Raw genomic sequence first — 27873 nt, forward strand, 5'->3', positions numbered from 1 at the left:
TTGTGTCTATGAAGTATTGTTGGTTTCTGCTGTGCAGTAGCAAAATCAGAGCTTGAATGCGAGATTCTCTGTAGTCATTTATTTTTTATTTCTTGTCTCTTTTTCTGTTTTAATCTGCTGTCAGCTGGACCGGGTCATCTTCTGTGCGTTTCTGAAGTCTGACAAAGAGCTCTATGAAACAATGTTGCCTGCATACTTCCCACAAGGTCTTTCATCACACACACACACACACACACACACACACACACACACGGACACACAAACACATACACACACTTGTTGGGTTTTCTTGTTTTTTTTTTAGGGACTTTCCATAGATATGACTTTTATACTGTACAGACTGTATACTCTATCCCCTAAAACTAACCCAAAAATGTTATGTTTTACTATCCAACGCAAGGTTTACCTAGACCACATATCTCTATCTCTCATACACACACACACCCTTATACTTTAAATGAAGTCTTCCAAACATTATTCATTACCTTTTGCATTTTAACATTGATTTGATTTAATTACGAGATAGCAGACATTTATAACTGTTTCAAATTTTCTAACCAGCCTCGATCATTTATGCTTTCTAAACAAACCGTGCTCAGTGGTTGTGCACTTTATCAATATGTACATTTCAAAAATCAAAATAATTTGAGTATTTTTCACCTCAAAGTCTTTCATCTATCCCTCCCGCAGTGAGCAGACAAGTAATTGGTAGTGCTGACTGTGACGTCAATGTATTAGTGTTTGTTTTTTCTGTGTTCTGGGACACAGGGTACAAACTAGTGCAATTTAAAGTTGTTCTTATGTGACAGCTGTACGTGTGTAGCTTGTGCTGATAACAAACCAACACTGACTACATTAATGTTTTTAATGGAAGCAGTGTATACCTTGTTAAAATAAATTTATTAAAAACCAGCAGACTGACTAATTTGGTTTTTCATATCACTAAATATTAAACACCCCCAACCATATTGACTGGTGCTATTATTTGCACCTTTTTTTAAAATGTAACGAACTGTTGCATGAATGTTGCATGAGCGATCCTTGCTCTAATAATCACAGTTATGACATGATGTTATTGAGATCTCACACAGTAGACAAACTCTAAACATTAGTGTTCATGTAAATGTCTGTTACTGTATGTGTGTGTGTGCTGTGCTCTTTTAGACCTGTTTTTTCACCTCCAGGTTCACCGCCAAAGAGCAAATTATGAGAGGATGGCATAGTTGCTGTGGAAACGCCACACAAGCTGCTTTTCCATCACATCACTGTCTGGCTTTTACCTGATGCAGCCCCTACAAACAACAACAACAACAGCTGCCTGACACCACCTGATTTATTCATATCACCAAACCAGTGCTCCACGGAATTCAATGATTGCTATTAGCTTCCTGTTGGGAGTCATATTGCTATTGGATTTGTGTTAATATTAATAACAATGTGGGCTTACAAGTGGTAGTTCACCCAAAAATTACACATAGATAGCATTTCTTTCTTCTGTTTTTCTTATTTTTATTTTATGTATTTATTTTTTGTCTGTACAGTGGAAGTGAGTAGGGTCCATCTCTGTTTGAACCCCAACATTCTTCAAAATATCTTCGACAGAAGAATGAATGTGTGATATTTTTAGGTGAAACAGAAAAAGTATTGCTTCATATATAATATTTTTCCCCTCAGTTGATTACAGAAATAATATCATAGCTGTGCATGACCATTTGTCTCAAATTCTGTGTCTTTCAAATCTATTTATGGCTTACTCTTATTATTACTCCTTCCAGGAACAATTTTCTGCAGTTATATGATTTGCAGTGCATTAGCATTGAAATGATTAAATATATCATATGTGAATATAGTTTATAGAGTATATATTAAGGCAATCGAAGGAAGAAAAGGAGTATGTCAATGGTTGTAACACAACCTATAATGAAAGTGCACTATTTGTACTTCTTCAATGTACATTCTGTCTTCCAGTATGATAAAAGACCCTCATTAAAGTCAACTCCTCTCTCTGAATTAATGGCTGGGGCTGCTCTTAATGCAACTTTCATTAATTACACCGTAAGCCTTCAAGTTTATGTCAGCGATTCGATTTAGAACAATATTTTGATTCAAATTGATTGTCAAATTCCTCATAATTGTTTTGCGACATTTTTCCCCACTCGTATCGTACAATACGATTCAAACATCTTTCATAGCGCTTTCCAAAAAAAGAAGAGTCGTCTTTGATCTCAACATGCTGCTATGTCTGTAAACGAAAGGAGAGTGAGGGAGGCAGATGAAAAAGAGAGAGGGAGAGATGAGTTTAATAAACTCATCTGAAGCAGTTTTCATTTTTTAATAAGCGACAGGCAACTCAGATACTGTCATCAGGCGAGCTTCTCCAAATAATGAAAGCAGAGGAGAAAAAAGGGAGCGAGAGAGAGGAAGAGCTCAGTAGAGTAATTATCCTAAATCCAGACTTCATCACCTTCCCATCAGCACTTCTCTCTTCCTTTCCTCCCTCTTGCAATCCAGCTCTGTGTCCCTCTCTCTAGCCCTCTTAGTAAAGTGTTATTTAATTTGCTGGATTGGTACAGTGAAAGCAGCAGTGTGGAGCTGCTGCTGAAATAGTAACCCTTCAGTGACAATTACACTGGAGTGCATCCTATACACCAGCAGCAGAAGCACGGCGAGATGAGAGCTCCTCTTCTCTTTTTTGCTGCTCTCTCACCTTATCTCTCATTCCCATGCCCTCGTGCGCTCATTTTCGATGATCCTATCGTGTCTCTCTCTCTGGTTCCCTCCAGCTGCGTTCCCTGTGTATCGTCAGACTCATAACCCCAGATTCTGCCGGTCAAACGGAGCTCGCTATCACTCGCGGCCCTGCCATTTCATCCTGGTGCTCTGTCACAGTTTATAGTCACTTCAATCTGGTTTAATCTTGTGGGTGCAGCCAGGGCTTTTTGAGCCAAGTGGATTTGAATGTGACTTCCCAAATAATAATTTTTATTTTTGATTATTAAGTTCCAAGGTAAAAACAAAAACAAAAAAAACGTATGTCTCTACTTTTTGGTCTAGCCAAGTTGCAGTTGCTTAGCATTTTTTTTATCCACCCTCATGTCACTTCAAACACACAGGATTTTTTTCTTTCCTCTTGAACACAAAAGTCCATTAAAATGTCAACGCTAATGCATTCCAGACAATGAGAAGTTGCATTTTTGTTCAGTTTATTTAAAATAATCCTGCATAAATGTATATGTGTGAACAAGCAGCATGCTCTATTCTCGTTTGGTTTGTTCCCCCTCTGGCCTGCGCTGGCTGTGTAGTTCATCATTAACATTTACTTTTTTAAACGTTCTTAATTAACTAAATGTCCATGTTTGGCTGCTATTTTGGGCTTTGAGATATTGCAAAAATGTTATACTTAGTTCAGCACCTTTGGTCTTGACAGTTCCCTGCTTAGTCAAATAAATTTCTACTTAAATGAGCGATTACCCAATTTATAGGTCAAACTGGAAGTTCCCTCTGGAATTTTTTAAGGGTTTTTAAGAATCCAGGTTTTTGATTTATGAGTACAGTAAGGTCTGTGGTTAGCATTACTTGAAGAGATTTTTACATTTTGTTCTACAATATAAATTATACACAGTCATATAACTCTGAAGTTGCTGTAAGCTGCTAGATAAGGATTAGAAAATGACTCATAAAGGTTGATTTTCTTTCAATATTTAGGAATACAAACTGTGAAACTCTACCACAAATGATGCACGTACTGTCTTGGAACGAGCTCCATAATAAAATAATTAAGAGCATTTTAAAGAGAGTGAACTTGGTTATCAGGAAACTTTTTTTTTTTTTCATTTTTAAACTGCAAATTGATGCTACATTCAGACCATATTTTTAGTTTATTAACCCACATGTAGTTTATTTTTTAGAAAAAAAAATAGTATGGTGGGTTTTTTTTTATTTATTTATGCTCCTCGTAAGCCTAAAGGTTATTGTTCAAACGTGTTTACTTAATGTTCTTTATCAATGACTTTATATGTGTTCGATACTTGTAATACATTAGCTAGTAAAATATAATTGCCCCACCAAAAGCAAACCGTACAGATGAAATGCTCTTGAACAGTTCTAGAATAGTTCTAGTGTAGAATGCAGTGTGATTGTGTCACTACAGCCCCCACAAGCTCCAGGGCCTCTGTCATTCTATGTATATGAAGAGAGCAAACTACTAAGTTGCTTTAAAAAAAAAAAGTGTTGTTTGCTCTTTGATCATGCATTGCGAGAACAGATTACCTCATCACATCGAGAGAGCGGGTGAGCAGGTAAATGAGTGTGAGCGAGAGTGTTGGAAGAGTCGGATGGGGTCAGCAGGAGTTGGTTGCTGATGTTTATGGATGCTGGAGGAGACGCTGGCGTGGGGGGCTGCTTGTGAAATGAAAATGGATCTTTAGCAGAACCCAGGACACTCTGCTGCCCCTCAGGATCAATTCACTGATTTACTAGCTGAAAGCCTGTCAGCCCTAAACACCAGCGTTGAGGGCAGTAGACAATAAACTCGGGTAGAGGAGAAGAGGTGGGGGTGATGGAGGCTTGAAGGAGGCATCAGGACTTTCAGTAGAGTTACATATGAGAAGAATATTCATCAAAGAACAGGCGAATGTTTTGTCAAAATAGTTTGAAGTTTCAAATGTACCAGAATTTGCTCACATCTCAGAGGAGCAGACTAAAGGTGGTTTTAGGTGGCAGCTCTTTTGTGCATATATGAATCCTTTAATTAAATACGCCGTTTACTTTTGTTCTTCTCCAGTAAACACTGCGGCTGCATAACACATTGTGAGGGAATTATTTTTAGTGAAGCGTCTGTGAAGTTAAGCTTCATCTCCTGCAGAGCGTCTGCAGCCTGTGTGTGTGTTTGTGTATCTACTAAAATATTAAAGATGTTTACTGTATTGTATGAGAGAGGTGATATCATCTCTCTGTCAGACAAATGTGTAGGATATACTTAATTTAATATTCCTAATATAATATTTAACAATTGCAAAAGTCCCCAGAGCACATGGAGAAGTTAAAATAACATTATAGTTTGTTTACCACATTACTCTGCAGCAATATGGTGCTGAGCATTATTATCTCCATAGTATTCAACTTAAGAAATGTTCTTAATAATAACTGCTTTTCGCACAGAACGCGTTGTTTCCACCAGACGTGCAGCGCAGCTGAGGAGAAAAAAGCAGCAGGCTATCCAGACACGTTTAAGTTTAAATTCCTGTTCACACCCAAATTAACTTTTAGCTATAAGCATAACTTTTAACTGTAAGGATAACTATATATGCATCCATACCAACGGACGATAATGCTCTGTTTATAAGCGTGCGTTGTAGTCATGTCATTTCCAGTTGTTTATGTTCTAGGCCAAGGGTCACCAAAATTTGTCCTGGAGGGCCAGTGTCCTGCATAGCGTAGCTCCAACTTGTCTCAACACACCTGCCTGGAAGTTTGAAGTATACCTAAGAGCTTGATTAGCTGGTTCAGGTGTGTTTGATTAGAGTTTGAACTAAACTCTGCAAGACACCAGCCCTCCAGGACTGAGTTTGGTGACCCTTGCTCTAGGCTACTTTTTAACGTAAAGTGCTGATTGGCTGTCGGTGTTTTTGTCATTTATCGGCCAGAGAAAAAAAAATTGTTGTGAAAGTGATTCCTATGATATTGTTCCTCTGTGCTGTTATCGTTACAGCTGTGGAGTGGACTTCTGACTTTCCTATTCTCATAGAATTGGAATGATTCTTAAAACTTTTAACTTCTTAAAAACGCAGCGCTAGTACGTGACGCTGAAAAATCAGCGATACACAGCAATCAAAGTACGTTCCTCGAAGCGCACTTTAAGTAAAAAAAAATAAAAAATTAATAGCAGCAGCACTAAAACAAGTAACTGCGTTAGGTATGAACCAGCCCTTAATTTAAAGTGTCGGTGTCACTAGAAAAATAGTTAACCAAAGAGCAAAGTGATCATAGCCTACTATTTTGATTTAGGCTATATCAATAAAATGCATTGTGTCAGTTGCTGTGTACAAACCATAAATGTTGCATTTGCTGTTAAAAAATACTATGTTAGATGGAGCATGAGTGCTTAGCGTGATAATGGAACAGTGGGACATTTGTGGCCAATATATGATTGCCTATTCACTCCATTATAAAATGATTCATTGTATCTTTATTCTGTTTGGTTCTATTTTTGTCATAGATCTTGTATTTGGACAATGCTCTGAGTCTACCCACACTGAAAGCACAACCACCAGTGATGGATCTTTTCAAGCATCCACATTGTTTCTGTGGCATTCTCCTCTGGTTTTGAGGCTTACCTTGTTTTGTGTAATTTACAGTAACTACCATCCCAGCTTTCATGATATGCACTTTATATAGCCTACATTCTTTATGAAGATTCTGCTAAGAAAACTAGAAGGTTTTTATTTATTTTTTCCTGAAAATGTGAGTTTGTGCTTGCTGCCCATGCAATGCTCACCACCATTATGTTGGATTTGGCCTAAAACAGTATTCACAAATTTACTAAGTGCCTTGTTTCACCAGGCAAAAACGCATGTCAGATTGCTAGAATAAATAATAAAAACACTAGAAGAAAAATAAGGCTCAGAATGTAAATCTTCTATATGTATGTGTTTGTGTGTGTGTTATTTTAATAGAATAAATATACTTTAAAGGTTTTAGTGTTTATCCAAATGTGATTGAAATGGAGAGTGTGTGCATGTGTGAGTGGACAGTGTCTGAGTGCTCTCCTCTCACCTACCTCGATTTTATTTTATTTTTATTTTGAATGTTTAATGTATTAAAAGGACCAGGGTAATGAATTATAATCTTTAATGCAGAGAGCGATCGATACCTCCACAAAATAAATCAGCTTTTTACTGAGAGCGTCAAAGCCTTTAATACACTGGGGGAGAAACAAGTGAGGGAGGGAGAGAGGGAGAGAGGGAGAGAGGGAGAGGAGGAGAGCGCGCCAGGGAATGGAGCATGACAGGAGCTGTTGACGGAAGGAGAAAGCGGGAATGAATGGGGTAAGATGACAGTGCTTCAGAAAGATACTATCACCTGTGACCATATTTCAGATGATCCCCACAAACTCTGAGTATCTTCAACAAACTCCAGGGAGTCAGGAGGTCACATCTCATCTTGTAATAGCTGCATACGATCTGTTGCATATAAATATGTGGTGGCTTTGTTTTAAGGACTCTACTGCAGAGGCAAACAGCCCATGAGATCTCACAATAATCATTCTCCTCTCAAATTAATGAAGGCTACCCTCTGGGGGTCTTCTAATTTTAGCCGAAATTCTGAAAACTTCACAATTGCTTTTCTTTATTCAGCTGAAAAAATTGTGTTTTCGGCATCTTTGAGACAAGTGCATCGTCTAAACATTCAGAATGCAGCATCTTTAAGACATTCCCTAAAATGTGGTCTACTGGATGACAATCTCTAAACTGTGCATCGTGGTGCTCAGTATATCATCAGTTCATCGACAAAAAGGTCTGTGGACTGACGCATTTTGATTAATGTTGCCATGACAACTGCATAATTCATGAATTGTATTAGCGTTCCATTTGTCGTTTTTGAGTTATGATTCACCCCAGCCAAGGATTGTCAAAAAAAAAAATCTTTACCCACACCCACGTTGTTTTAAGACCCCCATCATCATCTGCCTCCTTCCTAAATGTCAAAGTCTCCAAAGTGTCAGCTTTTTTTTTTCAAACGAGACAGCATGAATTAATCTGCTCTCATAAATATCTTGTTAGCATCAGTTTGTATAAGACACTCTCATAATTATACAGACAAAAAGGCACCAGCACAACCACTGGGCATTATAGTGCCACATATCGGTGAGGATAAGAACTACAACCCCATCCACTATATATATATATAAATATAATAATTTAGTATAATATTTCATAAAAGTCATGATAGTCGCATGTCTATAAATATATGGAGTGTTTTAATGATGGATGCATCATACATATGTGTTTTAAATTCATTTAATTGTTTTCCGACAATAAATGTACTGGACCATTACATATAGTAAGTTTATACTATATGCTTTATGGATGTTTTGTAAATAAAATTGTTTAAAAACCAAGGGATAAAGGCAGTTAAATGAGCATTAACAAATTGTGATTGCTTTATGCTTGTTTGTTTTCTGTGTCTTGTTGCTTGTCAAAACTGGTGTGAAAATCTAAAGGAGAGAGACAAAAGATGTTAATGTTTTTTGGGCGTTCTTAATAAAATAAATCAAGACATATTCAATAATTAAAAGTAACTGCAGTGGTCTTGCTGAATATTAAGTGGCTAATTATTCTAACTAATTTAAAGCAAACATAACTTTTCTTGAAATGTAGTATTTTATCCATCAAAAATATTAATTAGCCTCAAAATATGTTCAAATATATTAATATAAATGGAAAAGAGACAGCTTGTTTTTATATTGACTTAATAGAGTTTTGAAAGACAATCTTTATCCTTATTACAAGTGAACCCATATTTAATATCTTGACTGTATTTTAGTTTACCTTGTGTAGTTTGATCAAGGGTGTCAACCTCAGTTCCTGGAGGGCCACATCCCTGCACAGTTTAGATATAACCCTAACTAAACACATCTGATCCAGCTAATCTAATCATTTAGGTTTATTTGAAAACTACATGTGTGTGTGCTGGAGCAGGGTTGGAACTAAACTCTGCAGTGCTGCGGCCCTCCAGAAACTGAGTTTGCGTCCCCTGGTTTAAATCGTAAGAGCATGTCGATGTTCCGGCATTAACCTAATGTGTCTAGCTTCTACCAGTTGACAGATGAATCAGTGACAAAAAAATCCACCAGTTAAAAACAACTGCTGTAGACTGACCTTCTGTTCCAGATGATACACGGCTGACATCAGAGTGTGCGGGAGAGATGTTCTCCTCACTATCAACTAAAACACACATACAGATATTATACTCAACAAAAAAACAAATGCAAATGCATGTTATTTACAACCTTAAGCTAATTTAATTTCCTTCTACCCTATCTAGTTCATATCTTCTACTCTTCTTACCTCTTCCCTCCTCACTAGGGCTGTCCTGGCTGGGTGTAGGGCTGCCGTCATGTTCCCAGAGGGCCATGGCACCTGTTTGGGAAGAGCGCAGGCGGATGCGAGGCTGTACACGATGGTCTCCTGGGCTGAAGGACTGGGAAGTTCCTCCTCTGCCCTTGCCGAGAGCCCAGCCGTGCCGGGAGCCCAGCTTGCGCCGACCACTCCGCAGATTAGCTTTGGGTTGTTCTTCTTCAGCCTGAGATGAGATTCTCCTTAATGAACTCGGAGAGACTGGAGCACTGATGGGATCCTGCTCATGAACTGAGGGATGAAACAGTGAAACAGAATTATTAAGCACATTATCCCCCCAAATTCTCATTATTCTAACATTAAATAATATAAATATATACCATATAAACAAACAAAAAAATAGATACAATAAATAAAATATCTTATTTAAATGTACACATTGTTAATACTGTATTTGTAAAATGTAATAAATCCAGATACATTACCATTTGAGAATTTGAGGTGAAATGTGCTTAGTTGTCAAGAAAAAAGTTACAAAGCAAAAATAAATAAATCATGGCGCCAAAATAATAATATTTAAAACACTTTTTTGTGACTTTCACACATAAACTGGTTTAATACTGATTTAAATGTATGGAATATTTATATATTTGTCAAAATAAAGAACTTTTTTATGAAAACGACAAAGGAAAACGGATTAAAATGGAAGCATACTGGATATATTCTAAAAATTACAAATCCACTTATTTGCTCAAAAAAAAAAGTTAATGCCATGTCATATATATCTACCACATACACAGAAAATACATTACATATAAGTAATGTTACACTGTTACTTTATTTATACACTGTTACCAGTATTTATATTTCCATAAATTTAGTATCACTAGATTTAGTATTATTATATCTAGTATACTAGTATTTATATTACCATAAATCTCAATGCTGTATACACTCTGTGCAATATTCATTTGATCTGCAAATTCCATTCCACTGCTCCTTCACATAAACACTGAATTACTATGTCTGGTTGTGATCCAAGGCAATGTTATAATGTGGTAGGGTAACAGCATCATTCATTGTTATAGGCTTTTGGGGACCTTTTTTGTGTTTTACAGAGTCCAGGGAACCCTGCAGTCTTAACTTACTGGCACTCTCTTACACTCTGTGGTCCAATACATCTAATGTTATTACACCAGCCATACAGCTCTGCAGTCTCACCAGACGCTGAAGAGATGGGAGCACCGTCTACAGTATCCACGAGGTTCTCTATACTGCCAGCAGCAATAGACTGAGTGCGGCCTTCTTTGCTTCCACCTTTAGGTTTTATCAGCTTCTTCATGCGGTCTGCTATCCAGTTTGACTTCCTGAAATCACAAGATAATTTACAGGTGATTGAAAGGCGGCGAGTATGGTTCAGATAAGTGAAAAATGGCAGGATGACAAGATGAAAGAGAGCATACAGTGAATAAAGCAACAAGTCCATGGTGAAAAGGTCTGCTAGAGACAGATGTTAAAGCCTGACTAACTTTGGTTGTTTGGGTGGACACATTACAGGCAGACCCGGCTCCAAAACACGATACTGATCCATTATCTTATCCACCAGCTTCTGCTTCTCCCTGCGCAGCTCGTTGAGCTTGTCACTGAGGTGGAGACAGATGGACAGATGGGAGAGAAAAACATGATGCAGGTGGTACACGGCTGAACGTTCTACATGGTGCATGTGGAAAAAGTAGATAAAAGTGAGCTGCAAATGTGTGTTCTTACAGGTACTCTCTCTGCTGGTTGTGGTGCTGGTCTCGGCTCTCCAGGTTGCTCTCCAGTAGCGCCTTGTTTTCTTTGGCCAGATTCTGGTTCTGCTCTAGGAGATGTCGGTTCTCTTCTTCCAAGTTCGCCTTCAACTGGGTTAAAAGCTATAGCAAACATATAAATAAATGATAATAAATGATACTATAAATTAAAATAATTATTATTTAACTTTTTTGTAGTTAACATGATTAATCTCAGACTTTCAGTATAATGAAATGCATAATAAAACCACAAAATTTGAACCTGTAAATAATTCTAAAATAAAGTTCTGCATTTTGAAAAATTTAAAACTGAAGTATTATGATATAAAATAAATATTACACAACAAAATTAATAATAATTAATTTAATCTCTAATAATTTACATTTAAAGACATCTCATGAAGGCTACATTTATTTGATAAAAATAATATATAAAAATAATAATAATATATATATATAGTAAAATATTATTACAATTTAAACTATTATAATCTATAAAATAATCTATTTATATATATATATATATATATATATATATATATAATATATATATATATATATATATATATATATATATATATATACATTTTTTGTTATTATTATTTTTAAGAATTCCTGTGATGGTAAAGCTGAATTTTCAGCATCATTACTCCAGATATCACTATATCTTCAGTGTCGCATGATCTTCCAGAAATCACTGTAACATGCTGATTTACTTAAAATTGTCCTTGCTGAATATTTGATTCATGATTAAAAAAAAAGAAAAGATCTCATATACTGTATATAATATACAGACACAACTGTCATAATTTTCATTGTGCTCAGACCTGGTATTGGCTGCTGAGACGGACGCTGTTGAGATCCAGCTGTTGGTTCTGCTCTTTAAGAGTGCTGAGTTCTCCCTCCAGTCTGGTCCGTTCAAGCTGAGCCGTACTCAACTCTGCCCGCAGAACTGAACTCTGAGCCAGCAGCTCAGACTGCACCTGAACCCACTCCTTCTGCAAGTTCTGATATCTACAGATAGAACAAGTGAATTAAACTAAACTACACATCTAATGAAGGTCATATTTTACTCCCAAAATAAACAAATAAGGTTTAAAGGAGGCTTAATGAAAATGTGTTTTGGCATTTGTGATTATGTTATATATTTCTATACAACAGTAAATGATTAAAGGGTTAGTTCAGCCAAAAATTAAAATTATATGACATAATTTAATTTTGGGTGAACTAACCCTTTAAAAGTACATCTAATGTAGGCTTCATTGTCTTTTTTCTTCATGCTAATATTTCTCTAGATCCTGAGGTTAAGCCCAGACATGCTTTTGTGAGTCTGTCTATACAACCATTTGTCCATTCACCTAGACGAGTGATCTAAGCGCCAATCTACATTAACACAGTTATCTAACTAACTGAACATACTGAATAAAAGTAAACTGCCTCCTGCTGGGTTATGTAAAAAAATGTCTTTTATCCTGTTCACCAAGGCAACCAGCTTTACAAATATTTTCACAGGTCGTCACGCCATGGCAACAACTGTGCTATGAAACTGGGCTATGAAATGACTCATGGTCTGGTGAGACTTTGGTGGTGCTTCCCATCACCACAGTGGATGAAGAGCAGTTTGTGGTGGGTGGAATCATCACTTCCTCTCTCATTTTTCTATGAATCTGCTCAACTGTAACTTCAAGCCAGTGTTGTGGTCACCGCAATTATGACTTTTTCTCACCTTTCATTGTCCATTTTCAGTCTCTCCAGCTCTTTCTGGCTCTCCACCTGCCCTTGTGTCACTTTCTCCATTTTTTGTCTCTCCACACGTATTGATTCCTCTGCCTCCTCCAACTTTGCTTTTCGCTCCAACAGCTCCTTATATCTGACAAGTACGGTATTTGAACATTTTACAAGCCTTAAATCAAAGATATTTTTTTAAATCATAAATCGAGATTATTTAGTTTATTTCAGCTACTGTAAATTCATGTTTTAATTTCATATGATGTTAAAATCACATGGAACAGCAATTACTTAAACAACAATAAACCAATACTATAGTTATGTTTATATTAACATAATTTTTATTAAAACCAAACTACATCAAAGTCTTAAGTTTTTCTATTATTATGCGTAAAAGTTGTATGTGGAATAAACAAAAAAAAATTGTGTATGTGGTGTGTTATTGTATGTTTTATTTTAGTAATATTAGTTCATACTTTTTTGGAATCTACATTTATTTTAGTTTTTTTTTTTAAGTACAAGTCATGTAACAACCTTGTGTTTTCATATTTCGATTAATCACAGTTAGACTTAAAACAAGATATGACCTAAAAAAACATATGTTATCAAAAAGTACCATTAAATTATTCTTAATTTATGCTTCATTAATTCTTATTCTTAATTAAATAACCTCATCGTTTTTCCTCTTAGACCACTTTTGTAAGTATGCTAAGATTATTATTATTAAATTATTACAAATTAATTTATTAAATTAATTAAATAAATAACCAAACATTTTTTTCCTTTGAATCAGCTAAAATTACTATTTATTAAATAAATTATTCTAATTTTATTTATTTTCAAATATACATTTATTATTCAATTAATTCAATTAAACTTGTCTAAGACACTGTACCTGGCCTCAGTGTCTTTATATTGAGCATCTAGACTGCGACTGCTGCTTTTCAGTTGACTGTGTTTGGCCAACAACTCTTCTAACTCCGCCTCCTGTCTCTGTTGCAGAGCTGTCAGTCTCTCGTGATCCCGCCTTGCAGCCTCTAGGCGCATCACTGACTCCTCCTTCTCTTTGAGCCACACCCTTGATTCTGCCTCCAGAGCCACACAGCGCATTTCGCTCTCATTGCAACGTGTCAACACTGTCGCATGTTCGGAGCTCAGAGATGCCTGTTCCACCTGAGTGAGAGGAAATGGGGTAAAATAAAAAAGATACAGTGGGTATAGAAAAGAATCAATCCCTTTAAAATAATCACATTTTGTTGCTTTGCAGCCAGACACAGTTTTTGTTTGATCTAGCTGTATTTACTTATAACATCCAAGTGAAAGACCAACTTGTCAGAATTTTTTTTTTCTTAAAACAGAATCACTGAGTTGGAAAAATGATCACCCCCTTGTCTCAGTATTTTGTTGAACCACATTTTGCTTTAATTAAAGCCTTTAGTCTGTTGCCATATGTCTCTACTAACTTTGATGGTGGCTGTTTGTGGACTGCAGTCTTCAAGGCATTCCACAGACTTTCAATGAGGTTTAAGTCTGGGCTCTGACTAGATCATTCATGCTTGGACATTCACCTTTTTCTCCTTCAACCACTGTGTGGTCAGTTTTGCTGTGTGCTTTGGGTCATTGTCATGTTGGAAGGTAAACCTTCTTCCCATTGACAATTTATCCTTCACTTGGATGTTATAAGTAGCACTGAGTAAATACAGCTGGATAAAACAAAAACTGTGTCCGTCTTTCTTTCAGGCTGCAAAGCAACAAAATGTGATTATTTTAAAGGGGGGTGATTCTTTTCTATTCCCACTGTATAATGAGAGTGTGGTCATTCAGGTGGAAATAATCTGTTTATGAAAAGCCTGTATAATTTAAAGTGGTGAAGTTTTACGCTCCATCAATGGTATGATAGAAACCCGTTAGTGTCCACCCACTACAAATCTAATATAGATTGAAACAAATGTCAGTTTCTAAAATACCCCAGTCTTTATTTCAGTGTCAAGGGTCCTTTTTAAGACCAGCAACCCACACTCAATCAAGCACTCACCTGTAGTTTGGTGTTGAGGGCCTGTAATTTAGCACAGTTCTCTTGCAGCGAGATGGAGTGGCGCTGCAGGGCGTCCAACTGCTCTCTGAGCTGAGCACAGGCTGACTGAGATTGAGTCAGCTGAGACAGCAACACCTCCCGCTCTCGCTGCAGCACTGCATTCTGGGATACAACCAGAGGCATAGAGTTCAGCATACAAGTTGATATCCATTCATTTAGAATATAATCAGAATCCCTGGACGGCGTTGGTGTCTCATTACCTTGCGGGGCCAAAACATAATAAGATTTCAGTGTGTGTTTTGCATTTTATCTCACCTCCCTTTCCGTATTTATCAGTCTTTGACTCAACGCCTCCTGGCTGCCAGTGCCAGTCGCTGCCATTGTGTGTGGTTGTTTGTTCCTTGTGTTTTCAGAGTCTTCTGCTGCAGAGATAGAGTCTGTAGGCCCCGAGCTCTGGTTTTGGTTAACCTTATCTACAATACTGACAGTGGCCTCCTGGGGGCTTGCTGACAGCGGTGGAGACTGTCTGTTTGATTCACAACCCTCGATTCTCTGTTTGTGTGAATCAGGAGGTGAAAAAGCAACCTCTGGAGATGATCGTAGCTGTTGTGTAGCTGCCATTTCAAGCTTGGTCTGCAGCTCTTCAAGTGTTCGGTTCAGCTGTGCGATTTGATTGGATAACTCTCGGGAATGGGCACTCTCATTAGCCAGGTCCTGGTTGTGAGTGAGATATTTAAGTTAGACAACTGCTGTACCTTACTAGCTTTATCCAGAACCAACCATGTGACTCTTTAGGAAAACCTGAGCAATAACAACTTTTATTAATCTCACAAAGATGCATTTTCAGCACAGTTATCTACGGAGGGGAAATCTAATTGCGCTGAGGATTTTCAGATAAAAAAAGCAACTAGAAAACAATTATCTGGTTGAAAGGAAATATTTAAAGAGGCCCATTTTGCAAGATCTCAGCTCAGTGGGACCTCGAGGCAAACATTATTGCAGAAATACGGTGTACTGAGTATAGTACTGAATATAATTATTGCTTTCATCATTCAGATCTTGCTAACAAACATGCTGAATACTGCACAGACCTTTGTCAGAGAGTCAATCTGGACCTTCCTCTCTGCGTTGAGTGTACCGAGCTGCAGATTCTCCTTCTGCAGCTCCTCGAACTGGACAGATGTCTCTTTGAGCTGAGAAATCTCCTGACACATGCGTCTGTGGGCATATGATAGATGTAGTGAGTGAGACATATAATATTCTTATGCCACACTTTTTATTTCATAAGATCAGAAATAAGGACTTTGACAAAGGGTTCTATGTGAAATAAATAGTTCACAAAATGAAAATATAGTCATTAAATACTCCTCATTGTGTTGTTCCATTTGTTTTTCCACAAAAAGATTAAAAACAACAAAAAGGCATCATAAAATTTTCAAAAAAGGTGGTCCATACAACTTGCGCACTATATTCTAAGTTTTCTGAAGCAGTATGATGTGTGAGCAACAGACAGATAAGAACCAATGCTGCAGTGGAAGATTATCAATAGTGAATAACTACCTGAACTTAGGTCAAAATTATATATAGCGCACAAGTCATAAAAACTACATTCAATGTGTTTGGTCATTTTTGGAGTTTGTTAGAACAAGATCACTATGATATGACAAGACATGACATTCATAAAGTTACATTGGTAAGATTTTTCAAATAAATCTCTTATGCTAACCGATGCTGCATTTATTTGTTTAAAAATACAGTAAAAATCGTAATATTGTGAATTGTTTTTTATTTTAATATATTTTATAATGTAATTTATTCATGTGACGCAAAGCTGAAATTTTAGCAGCCATTACTTCAGTCTTCAGTGTCTCATGATCCTTCAGAAATGTTTCTAATATGCTGTTTTTGTGCTAAAGAAACATTTATTTTATTATCAATGTTCAAAATAGTTGTGCTGATTAATATTTTGTGGAAACTGTAATATATATATTTTTATATCTTTGATAAACAAAGTTAAAAAGAACAGCATTTATTTGAAATATATATTTTTTTGTAACAGTGTAAAAGTTTTTACTATTTTTTGGTGATTGTGTGTATATATTTTTGTAATAGTGTTTTTTCTGGTTAAATATTTCAAGTGCTTAGGTCCTTTTGCCTGTACTTATGTCTGTACCTGTTTTGTGCCTCTAGGCTGCAGGCTCGTTGGTTGCCATGCTCTAGAGCAGATGTTGTGCTTTCCAGTTGCTGTCTAAGTCTGATCATTTCTCGCTCTCGTTGTCGTAGCTCACGCCGTTGACTGTCCAGCTCTGCCTGACACGACTCCTTCTCCTGTTCAAGTCGCATGACTTCAAGCAGCGCTTCTTCCCGTCCTCGAGTCAAAGACTCCACCTCCACGCCAGATTCTCGCAGTTCAGCTTGTAGCTCCTCTTCATGCCGCCTGGCAGACTCTAAGGTCCGTCCCAATCTTTCAAGGTCTGCCTTAAGGTTTTGGTTGGTCAGCTCCAGCTGGTCACCCTATGAAATATAGTTTGCTTAGTTCAGTCAACAAATAGAAAACATTCACTTTTCTTCAGATTTGAAGGAATAGTTGACCTAAAAATGAATATTCTGTCATAATTTACTTAATGCTTGTATCTCTATATGCTGTTAATACTCAATTTTTACATTTCTCTTTTCCATTTAATGGAAGTGAATGCAGAATGGAGTGTCAAAGTCAAAGAAAAGCCTTTACTGTCACTTCAGATCAATTTAATGCCTCCTTGCTGAATAAAAGTATTAATTTCTTTCAAAGCAAAAATCTTACTGACATATATAAGTAATCTATATAACTTGTATGCTAAATTGAAAGGCTTTTGAAGCTTGTATATGGATTTTATTTGAAATTTAAATGGTCTCTGCACTGAAAATCTGTCCTTTCAACACAACTCTCAAATCAACATATTTAAAGTTGGCATATCATGTTCAGTCATGAGACTTGCGAGAACCAATGACATTACTGATGTTAAACATGGCATGAGTCATCTTGATACTCCAAAGTTTGAATATGCAAATGAGAATTAAGAGATGTAAATTTGTAACTAACATTTTGGTCTGTTCCTTACACAGATCCATATAATATAGCACATATGGACTAATACATTCATATGAACTACTTTTATGGTGTTTTTTAATCTTTTGGGGGCTTGACAACTTTCTCATTCACTTTAACTGTATGTATTTTCCTTTGCGTTCCACAAAAGAAAGCATGTAAGTTTGAACATGAGGGTGAGTAAATGATAACAGAACTTCACATTTTCTGTGAACTACCACTTTCAAGACCAATTATCATCTATTGGTGTCTCATTACTGTTACCCATGCTGATTCTCTGCCCATTGTGGTTTTTGATATCTACTCATTGTTACAGCTTAATTTTAATGCAGACACCATCAATCTCAATGTTTCCCCAGCCATGTAATCCATATCTTGTAGTACAGCAAAAGGGCAAACAATTAACCCGCCTCACCTTGCGTACTGCAGCCCTGAGCGAGTCTACGGTGCCTCTGAGTGTCTCTCTCTCCCTCTCCAAGGCTGCCCTCTCTCCCTCTAATTGAGCAATCACTGTGGCCTGCATCTTCTGAAACTCCACCTGACTGCGCAGATGCATCAGTTCCTCCTCCTGCTGCATAGATTCACCCTGCAGCACCTGACAAATAAACATATTAAGTGGTTATTTAGCAGACGCTTTTATCCAAAGCATATCAAAGTGAAGTGCTGTGCTTCAAGGCACAATGGTGATGATTCAAAGATCGTTCCTTGAGGAAATCAGGCTGGCATCTCTTCATTTGCAATCTGAGAAACAGTCCTTGTTTTACACGGGTCTAGTAAACATATTGAATGTCTTTCTTAATTGCTAGTGGCAGGGAGTTGCATTTTTACTTGGAGAGTCATTGGTGTTATCGACTGGACCGTTATCTGGCTTTGACTGGACGTTGAAGGAGTTTGTGCAATGATGTAGTAATTAGGTTTTTCTGTCATAGCTTGATGGTTCATTACCTCTATTTGTTTCCTAGCCTCCATGAGGCTCTCTGCTGCTTTCTTCAGACGCTGATTTTCAGCCTCCAGGAAAACTAGCTTATGTTCAGCCTCCAAAACCTTCTTACTCTGCTCTGCCAGTTTGGAGCGCAAATCCTGGGCTAAAGTGGTCTGTCTGTCAGCCTCTTCCAGGGCCTGCTGAAGCTGGTTATGCAGGGCGAGGGCGTCCTGGGAGAATTGATCTTCTTCTGTCTTCTGGGATTCAGTGCTGTACGTCTGAGATGCCTCTTCTGTGATTTCTTTCTTCCTTTCAATTTCTTTCTCACCCTCAGCCTCTCCTCTCTCTTTGCTATTCATTTCATCTATAACCTTCTTTTTTCTCTCGCTGAGGATTACGACGCTCCCCTCTCCCCCCTCTCCATCTTCTCTCTGGGCATTTATTACGCCTTCTTTTCCATCGTGTTTCTCTCTTCTCGTGTCATTTCCCTCACATTCCCCTCTTGGGATTATTGGCTTTTTCCCTTCTTTTCCCTCCGAGGCTGTTCTCTCTTCCTCTAGGTCTTTCCGTTGCTGTTTTGTCCTCAGCTCTTCAAGATTTATCTTCAAGCTGCTATTTTCATTCTTCAGACACTCCATCTAACAATTGAAAGAGAAATGACAGGGCCTGATTCAAAGAGTTGAAACGAGGACAAAATCACAGAAGACAAAACGCTTAGAATAACTGTCTTTAAATCCATGCCTCACCTCCTTGAGGGTGCTTTGAAGCTTTTGTGAGAGTTGGTCCATGCGTCTCTGGAGTTCTTCAGTCATGTCAGGGGAGATGGCCTGCTGAGCCTGCAAGAGAGACGGGAAACCTGAGAATTTACAAGAATCAATTTGTAGCCTGAGGATTAAAATGTCAAAGCATCCACTGACCTCTTGTTCAGCTTGCAGGAGCTCCAGTCGTCTCCTCAGCTCAGCATTCTCATTTTCAGCTCCCAGAAGCCTCAGAGAGGAAGCCTCATTTACCTCCTCACTAAGAGGCTTCAGATCTAAACAACAGTAAGAGAAACACATGCACATGTTATTGCTTATTGTTCCTTTACAACAAGGCAACAACTCACTCTCCAAAGCCTTCATCATCTCTGTTCCTCTCTTTAAGAATGAGCTGCCAACCTCCACCTGAACTGCTGAGACCACTGCAACTTTCAGGAAGCAGCTGAACACACCTTATTCTTGAGCTCTTAACCACCCCACACCCTTAAACTGATGCATTTACCCACACTCACTCGTATTAAAAAAACTTTTCTTCTCTGCATTTCTCCTCTTCTCTTGCTCGCTTTCTAATCCAGTTGTCAAATAAACCTGGCATTGTATATTACAAATATCGTTGGCTCCTTGACAAACCACTTTTGTTCCTCTTTTTATAAATCACTTTGGACAAAAGCATCTGCTAAATGCATAAATGCAAATGTTATTAAATGGATAGTTCACCCAAAAATAAAAATTCTGTCATAATTTACCCTCATGTCATTCCAAACCCATAAGACTTTGGTTAATGAAATCGTAGAGCTTTTTGTTCCTCGATTGAACGTTTAGGTAAATAAAATTTAGAAAGGAGTCATAAACGTGTCGCAAAATGAACCCATATGAGTTTAATCTTAATCTAGTCTTGTGAAGAGATATGATATTCTTGGTTTCATTTACTTGTATTTTCAGTTGAGAGACATAAACCTCTCAGGTTTTCATTTTTCAGTGAACTATTCCTTTAAGGAGAAGCAGGGCAGGACGTTTCTGCTTCTCTTTACCACACAATGAAAATAAGGATGAACATCGTCAAGCTTCAAAAAAGATGAAAAAATCAACATGAAAGTGTTTTAGCTTAGCTTAGCACTGTCTGCTGCCCTGCATTTCCACTGTTTGGAAAAGAGCATCCAGAACAATGCTAATCTTTTCCTATTGTGCTTTACAGAATAAAAACAAAATACAGGTTTGGAAAGACATAGATGTGAGTGAACGTTGACAGAATTTTAATTTCTGGGTGAATTATCCTTTAAGATTTATTGCTTGTATGCATAAATGTCTATTCTTCAACACGACAGCTTGATCTGCATATACATGATTGATTTACATATGCATGAAGACATGAAATCAATCATCTACGATGGCAGCTGAGTCATAATATCAAATATCAAATCATACATAAAACCTACCAATCTTAGGCATGTTAATTTCCTGAACGTCCTCGTCTGACTCTAGCTCTGATTGGAGGAAATGCTGATGAGTCACATTTTGACTGACACCCACAGAATGAACCTGACGCTTGAGATCCACCTGCAGACTCATATTCATCTCCAACAGCTCGTCTACCCTCTGTCTCTCAACATCTCGCTCCTACATAAATGCAATTATATAACCATATAGAAATATGAATATACATCATACTTTTTAGAAGATTGCAATTCTTTCATATAACTTTCATACATTTTAAAGTGAATTTTAGAAGTTTTCTTCAGACTCAACATAATTAATCAAAATTGAGCTCCGTAGTGTCAAATGGAAGCATGGCAATTAAACACCATAAGTTCATAAAGTCATTCATACACCCTCCATATCCACAAGCTTCTGCCTGAGAAGAAGATTTTCCTTCTCCAGTTCCCGCAGAGCAGTGCACCGCGCTCGAGAGTCAGCCAGCTGCTCATCCAGAAGTGCCTTGTTCTCTTGCAGCGAGGCGCAGTACTGCTGCTGCTCCTGTAGGGCCGGAGAAAATGACTGTTCAAGAAACCATTCACTAACTGTCATGCTGTTCCAAACCCAAACCTGACTTACTTTTTCTGTGATGTTTTTTCAGAATGTTCACACTGCTAACTTTATGCATCATGTTTTATGACTGATAACAACTTAATTTTAAAGCTTTTATTCTATAAGTTTGATCAATACTAATTATCCATTAATTAACTAATCTAATATTATTTCCAGATGAAAGCACTCCACTTTGTTAATCCAAATGCAAATAATACACTACCATTCAAATGTTTGGGATTTTTGATAATAATAAGAAATCTTGAGCATGAAATCAACATATCAGAATGATTTCTAAAGTAATGGCTGCTGATAATTCAGCTTTGCCGTGAGAGAAATAAATGACATTTTAATATATATTACAATAGAAAACAATTATTTTATATTGTAATATGCACATTGTTACTGTTTTTACTGTATTTTGATCAAATAAATGCATTATAAATGGTAGTGTCATGCAGGTTTCCTTTTGTGTTCAACTGAAGAAAGTGAGTCTTATGGCATTATGAACAACATCTTATTGTGGCATCATGAGAGGGCGGTTTGGAACATACATGGCCGTTGTCTGTTGACTACAAAATATGTGAGATACAGCTAGCTAATGAGACCAGCAGCAGTATGTATATTGTGGTTTTTGAGAAACTGTTGAGGTGTGTGGCGGCTGGAGAAAGGACACGTACCTCTGTGAAACAAAGATTAAGTACTTTTGAGCTGAAGAGAATTAAGTTGTAAACCCTTTTTTGCTTTGTTATTAAACACACCTGCATACTGAAGAGACTGTTGAAGTGGTGCTTACTGGGAACTTGCACAAACCACAGATCCATGCTGTCAACCTCTAATATATAATATGCTGTCTATATATATATATATATACATACATACATATATACATACGTTATATTTATATATATATATATATATATACATACATACATACATACATACATATATATATATATATATATATATATATATATATATATATATATATATATATATATTCCTTTAAAAGTAACTTCCTGCAATTTAATCCTTTTCTTGCAACTTTCATTTCTCACAACTGATCTTTTGCCAGAATACAAGTAGCACAAAATATTACTCCATTTCTAAATTATAGCTCTCCACTTTGTCATTCCTAATTGCAAAGCATAATGATTCAGCGTGATGTATATCTCCACCTCTACCTTCAGTTGTGTGCGGTACAGCTCCATGCTGCGGAGCCGATGTGTGCAGTTTTTCAGCTCCGTCTGCAGTTGCTCTACTCTGGCTGCACGCTCACGCAGACAGTCCAGTTCATCCTTCAGACCCCGACTCACACGTGCTTCCACCTGCAACGCTCGGTTCTGAGCCAACCAAACATAAGATGGTATGTCAGTGTCCAGGGTCCATTCACATTTATTAATGATCATTATACAGTGCCTATTATCAGTATAGTGTGCTCACTTCCTTCTGTAGTTTCTTTATTTCTTCCTCCATACTTTGCATTTCTTGCTTGCAATCCAGTAGTTGATCACCTTTATCCTCCCTTTAAGACATTTTCATGTGTAAATACTTTTAAAGATGAAGTGTGTAATTTCTGTGCCACTAGTGTAACATAATAAAATTATGAAAAATAACGACTGTTAAACCAATGTTATGTCAACACGTCTGCATTTATTTGATCACAAATACAGTAAAAAACTTAATATTGTATACTCTCCACAAATAAAGCATCATGTATGCATTAGCAAATAAACTCACAGTTCTTGTTTGAGTCGGCGCAGTTTAGCTTTGCTGTCTGCCAACTGCACAGCCAGACCTTCAGGAAGTCCATCTCCAAACCCACTCGACGTGGTTATATGGGCTGTAGATGATTCCTGTTGCTGACAAAGCTCGGCTATCCTCTGAAAATCAAACAGAGAAACCAAAGCTGAAGAACACCCTTTCTGAACACAACTGTGACTGAATCATATCTAGCCTCACCTACTGTACTTGCACCTGAAAATGTCAGACTGCTAAAATAAATTCTTCTCTCACCTCCAAATGCGTGTCTCGTTGGGCTAGCAGGTTCTGGATCTGTTTGGCCATGGAGCAGAAGAGAGTCTGCAGCTCGGCTCCATTCAGCCCACACATGTCTCCAAACTCTAAAGGAAGCACTGCGCTCGGGTCCTGCGTCACCTGGAGCAGGGTGGATCACAGGGTTAGTTGCACACTACACAAATGGGCTTTAGTTTGAAACTTTGTTCAGCATATGTTCAAAATACACTGACCTCCTGTATGCAAAGTGCAAGCTCTGCTTGTGTATCAATGTCTAAGCACTGAATCTGCTGAATGAACGTTTCTTTCCTTTCACACTGGTGACAATGAGTCATAGAACAGAGAGAAATTAATCACACACTGCAAGCTTCAATATGTTTACATTAGTAACAATTCAACTCTAAACAGTGCTGAAACTGTCCAGTAAAGATATTAAAAGTGTTTACAGTGTTTAGTTACCTGTACTGCACAGCCTAGCAATAACAGTAGCAGTCGTCTGAGCTCTGCAACAGCGCCCTCTATTTACAAGGAAACCAACATAACACCAACGCAGCATATTTACTTAAAAATGTGGACTTTTTTAACATTTCTGTTTATTTAATAATAATTAGAAAGTTTTTTTTTTTTTTTTTTTGTCAAATGTACACATATACCTGTCAGGGGATCTCGACCTAAAACAGCAACATTTGGTAGCGGCATCAGCACCAGCTGCTGTAGATTCTCCTTAAAGAGAAACACGCGTGAAAGAAATAAGCATTGAAACCTCATTGGTGTTCTGCTGTCATCCCAGACAATGCATAAGTAAGAGATTTAAGTATGACATGCATTAGAGCACAGAAGAGAGTTATTCATATGCAGTCATGGCCAAATGAAAACAAGCATGATTGTGGAAAATAGGCTTATTAATCTGCTGCAACTGACATCTCATTCAGTATGACTAATGATCTTGTTATTGCACTGCTAATTTTCTAATGCTTTTAAAAACGACTTACTGTGTATTGTGGCAGTACCATGGTACAGTGATATATAGGATGGCATTTATTGACTACCAAATTTATATACAGTGGTATTTACACAATTCCAAAAAGTACCAACTGTGGTACTTTTTATAAGTGTATGTAGAAGTTCGGCATCACTGTACAATGTAACATTTTATTTATTTGAGTATTTGACATTCCCTGTGGTGTTTTTATCGTTTTCATTTTTAATAATTCTACAAATTGTTTTTGCAAATTGTATTAACTATGGTGAAGGCAAAAAAATTAGCAAACATGGTGAAATAGTTTAAAGCAATGTCACAAGTTATATGCAGTATTATTTTAGTTTTAACAGTATTATTTCTAATATTTATTAATATTTCGAATTGAGCTTTCAGCTTTTATTTTTATTTTTTTCAATTTTCGTTTTAATTCTAGGTTTAAGTTCTAGGTTTTTTATATATATTTCTGTTTAGCCTTAATTTACTTTTAATTCAGTTTTAGTAATTTTAGTACTTAAACCTATTTTATTTCAGTTAGCTGCCAAGGCAACCTTTCTGATTTTTGTTTTAAGTTTTTCATCTACACTCTCATATATGAAGGTGTACCTATTGAAAGGGTACTGCCCCAGTGACAGCTTGTGTATCTTTTTTTCTGAGTATAATACTTACATTTTATTCCAGCCTTAATTAAATTAATGAAAAGGATTTTAAGTAGTTTTAGTTAACAGTACTGTTTGGTAAACACAATAACTGTGTTCAGTAATCAACACTGGTTGCTTCACATAATATTCCTCTTATGCTTTCACAGAAATGTATGCATCACCTGCCTATATTTAGTGTAATTTATTGTAATCAGACAGTTTCCTCAAAGAAATCCAACTACTGTGCAGTCATCAAGCACACTTCATTTATATTTTAATGTCAAAAATCCAGATAAAGCAGGTCTATAATTTAGAGTTTTTTGCTTCAGTTTTTTCTTTTTTTTTTTTTGCTCTCATTTTATTTTTTGCAAATTGTCGTTTTTAAATGCTTTGTGTGAAAATAACAGCAAAAAACACATGTCCACAGTTGCAACAAGAAGTGAAACCACAGAAACCTAAAAAAAACGTGGCTAACTTGTTCCACAGCTACAGGGCAGTACATACTGTTCAGCGAGTTAGTGGATTGCCCATTCATACACTATTGACCTGATCTTTACCATCAGGTGCTGGCAGCGTTTCTATTTTAGTCAGGGCAATATTATGTATTTGATTATGTATTTGTGGAATGTACATGAAAATATATTTCTCATGTTTACACATAGTGATTTGACTGATGCTTTAATTCAATACCTGATAGTATGATCTCAAGTGTCGATTGAGGATGGAAAAGTTCTGCACCCTGCGAATCTTGTCATCACCCACATTGTGGTAGATTTGTTCTGCCTTTGGATTGGGATCACTGATTATAAAAACCAAACAAACAACAAACACGTCGCCGTTAGCTGAGTCACTGCTGAACTAGCAATAAATCATCAGCTTTTTATTCAAGCTACATTATTCAAAACAAAACAGATTAATTTTACTTTCACTTTCTGAGTCTGTCTTACATGATCCTCATGACCTCATTGAGGTAGACTCCATTGGTAAGCTTCAGGTACTGCCTCACAGCATTCTGGGAGTTGGAGTTTACTTCCATATATTCCTGAGAGAGTGATCCATTCTCCTCCTCATCAACAATACCCTCAAATAGATGAACCTTACAGACAATGAAAACAATGCCCTGCTCCCATCAAGATGCATAATAAAAACTGATATCTGAATATAAGATCTGTTCTCTGTTGTGAAAGCTTTATTATTCCTGTTTCCTATCTACATGAAGTTTGCTAAAGTTATTGGGCGGTTGTCCAAATCCTAAGTAAATTGAGAGTTTCATTTTGACTCTAAATTCTAAAGAAATCATTGAGATATTTTAAGATATCCCCCGCTGTTTGAAATAGCTCTGTTTTAAACCACGGTGGCTGTTTTTAGCTGGTTCAGGTTGGTCATTAGCTGCAAAAAACAGACTGCAAACTTATTACACTCTTAGCTTTGTTTTGGAACATGTCAGCTAGTTTGGTCCAAGTTGATAGACCATCTTGAACCAACAACTAGCTGGCCAAACGTTTTTGGTTCAAGATGGTCTATCAACTTGGACCAAACCAGCTAACATGTTCCAAAAGAAAGCTAAGAGTGTACTAAGTTTTCAGCAGAGAATAGCATAAATGTTGACCTTTTTTAATTTGTTAATGTTCAGATTTAACATGAATTGATCAAAAATAACTTCTGGTCATTATTTACAGTAGCAGAATACGTCTGAACTGGTTTGTAGAGCTTAAAAAACTTTTTATCGAACAAAATGAAGATTATCAAAGAACTTTAATTGTTTTTGCTTACCACCTACCCATGTAACAAGTGCACTTCCCATAAATTCTTCTAACATTTCCGTAACGTCTACGTCCATCTTCATGTACTGTACCTGATCTGATTTATTCCTTAAAACACAACGGATTGTTTAAATAATAGACTTTGACGAGCACACTCATGATTACCGTAATTCTCTTGACAATAGACTGTCGAGATAAAACTGTTTAACTGTTAACATATTTGCTTTCTGTGTCTTTTTCCTTCCTTCATTAGTCACACTTCGAAACCACACCGGAATCTAGAGTTGCATTGGGTCTGTTCCCCTCTGCGCGTCCTAGTGTCAGCATGACGCCCGTGACGCGCGTTTCCACTTTGAACAGAGCGAGACCGCAACAGAAGGGTTGTGTCTCAAAACCTCATAGGCTGCCTGTCTAGATTGCATTTTGCATTTTGAGCATCGATTCATAGCCAATCTCCACAAACGCGTCAGTCCAAAAATGCAGTACGCGCCTTATTACACTTTGAGACACAGCCTATAGGTGTGTGGGCAGCACAGGAAAACGAAATCTATTCATGTCAATGAAAGTCATCGAAAATGCTCCTAAAATAAACGATGTAGGTGATATACAAATGCATCTATGCATGGTTTGCAAGGTGACCTGGGTGAGATTTTTATCGAACTTGAGAGTGACACAAGAGGAAAATAGAGTTTTTGCCGCTCTCTTATGGTGGAACGGTGTAATGCGCTGCCAGGTACTGATAGTACATCTTCTGCCACTTTTAATATATATATATAAAAAAAAAAAAAAAAAATTCCTCATTATTTTATTTTAAAAAATTCTTATTGTCTCCAAAATTTTAATATAGTCCTATGTGTGTGTGTGTGTGTGTGTGTGTGTGTGTGTGTGTGTGTGTGTGTGTGTGTGTGTGTGTGTGTAAAAAAATTCCTGGAATGACCAATCCACTGAAACAAGTTAAAATTAGTTGAAACTATTATGATCACTAGTGCAAAACTAACTGCTTTCAATAAACAACTAGAGGCAATACACCTTTGTATTTCTTGTGTTGGCC

General features: G+C 37.0%; 2 protein-coding genes across 3 annotated transcripts in view; one reads left to right on the forward strand and one right to left on the reverse strand.

Annotated features, from left to right (window-relative positions):
* Positions 1–1781, forward strand: part of LOC109101905 (ADP-ribose glycohydrolase MACROD1-like) — a 51976-nt gene extending 50195 nt beyond the window's left edge. Inside the window, 2 exon segments of the mRNA XM_042770539.1 lie at positions 125–206; positions 1185–1781. Of these exon segments, the coding sequence (XP_042626473.1) occupies positions 125–206; positions 1185–1210 (108 nt within the window). The 3' untranslated portion in view covers positions 1211–1781.
* A 6223-nt stretch (positions 1782–8004) lies between these two features.
* ccdc88b (coiled-coil domain containing 88B) lies at positions 8005–27130 on the reverse strand. 2 transcript variants are annotated; one of them, XM_042770045.1, is made up of 29 exons: positions 26840–27130; positions 26007–26155; positions 25750–25858; positions 24093–24162; positions 23899–23957; positions 23673–23756; positions 23440–23580; positions 23164–23306; positions 22867–22948; positions 22608–22766; positions 21226–21372; positions 20835–21015; positions 19558–19673; positions 19387–19476; positions 18664–19278; positions 18134–18313; positions 16804–17144; positions 15722–15848; positions 14946–15344; positions 14631–14792; positions 13491–13768; positions 12594–12737; positions 11695–11881; positions 10845–10990; positions 10607–10720; positions 10299–10444; positions 9069–9368; positions 8880–8945; positions 8005–8215 (listed from the first exon to the last, which is right to left on the reverse strand). In XM_042770045.1, the coding sequence occupies exons 1-29, from the start codon at positions 26903–26905 to the stop codon at positions 8163–8165; spliced, it is 4854 nt and encodes a 1617-aa protein (XP_042625979.1). In that variant the 5' UTR covers positions 26906–27130; the 3' UTR covers positions 8005–8162. The 2 variants fall into 2 exon arrangements, with proteins under 2 accessions (XP_042625979.1, XP_042625980.1); XM_042770046.1 differs by having other exon boundaries at positions 26833–27129.
* Between the last annotated feature and the right edge of the window lie 743 nt (positions 27131–27873).

Source organism: Cyprinus carpio, chromosome A14, assembly GCF_018340385.1.
Source record: "Cyprinus carpio isolate SPL01 chromosome A14, ASM1834038v1, whole genome shotgun sequence".
In the NCBI taxonomy this organism is placed as follows: Eukaryota; Metazoa; Chordata; class Actinopteri; order Cypriniformes; family Cyprinidae; genus Cyprinus; species Cyprinus carpio.

What these genes read in the sequence shown, in the direction of transcription:
- ccdc88b (XM_042770045.1), bottom strand. Translation starts at nt 26,905, where the DNA reads ATGAAGATGGACGTAGACGTTACGGAAATGTTAGAAGAATTTATGGGA. An exon ending in TGCTAGGCTGTGCAGTACAG is followed by an intron (nt 23,757 to 23,898) that starts GTAACTAAACAC and finishes CATTGTCACCAG; the next exon opens with TGTGAAAGGAAAGAAACGTT. An exon ending in CTGAAAATGGACAATGAAAG is followed by an intron (nt 11,882 to 12,593) that starts GTGAGAAAAAGT and finishes TTCTATCTGTAG; the next exon opens with ATATCAGAACTTGCAGAAGG.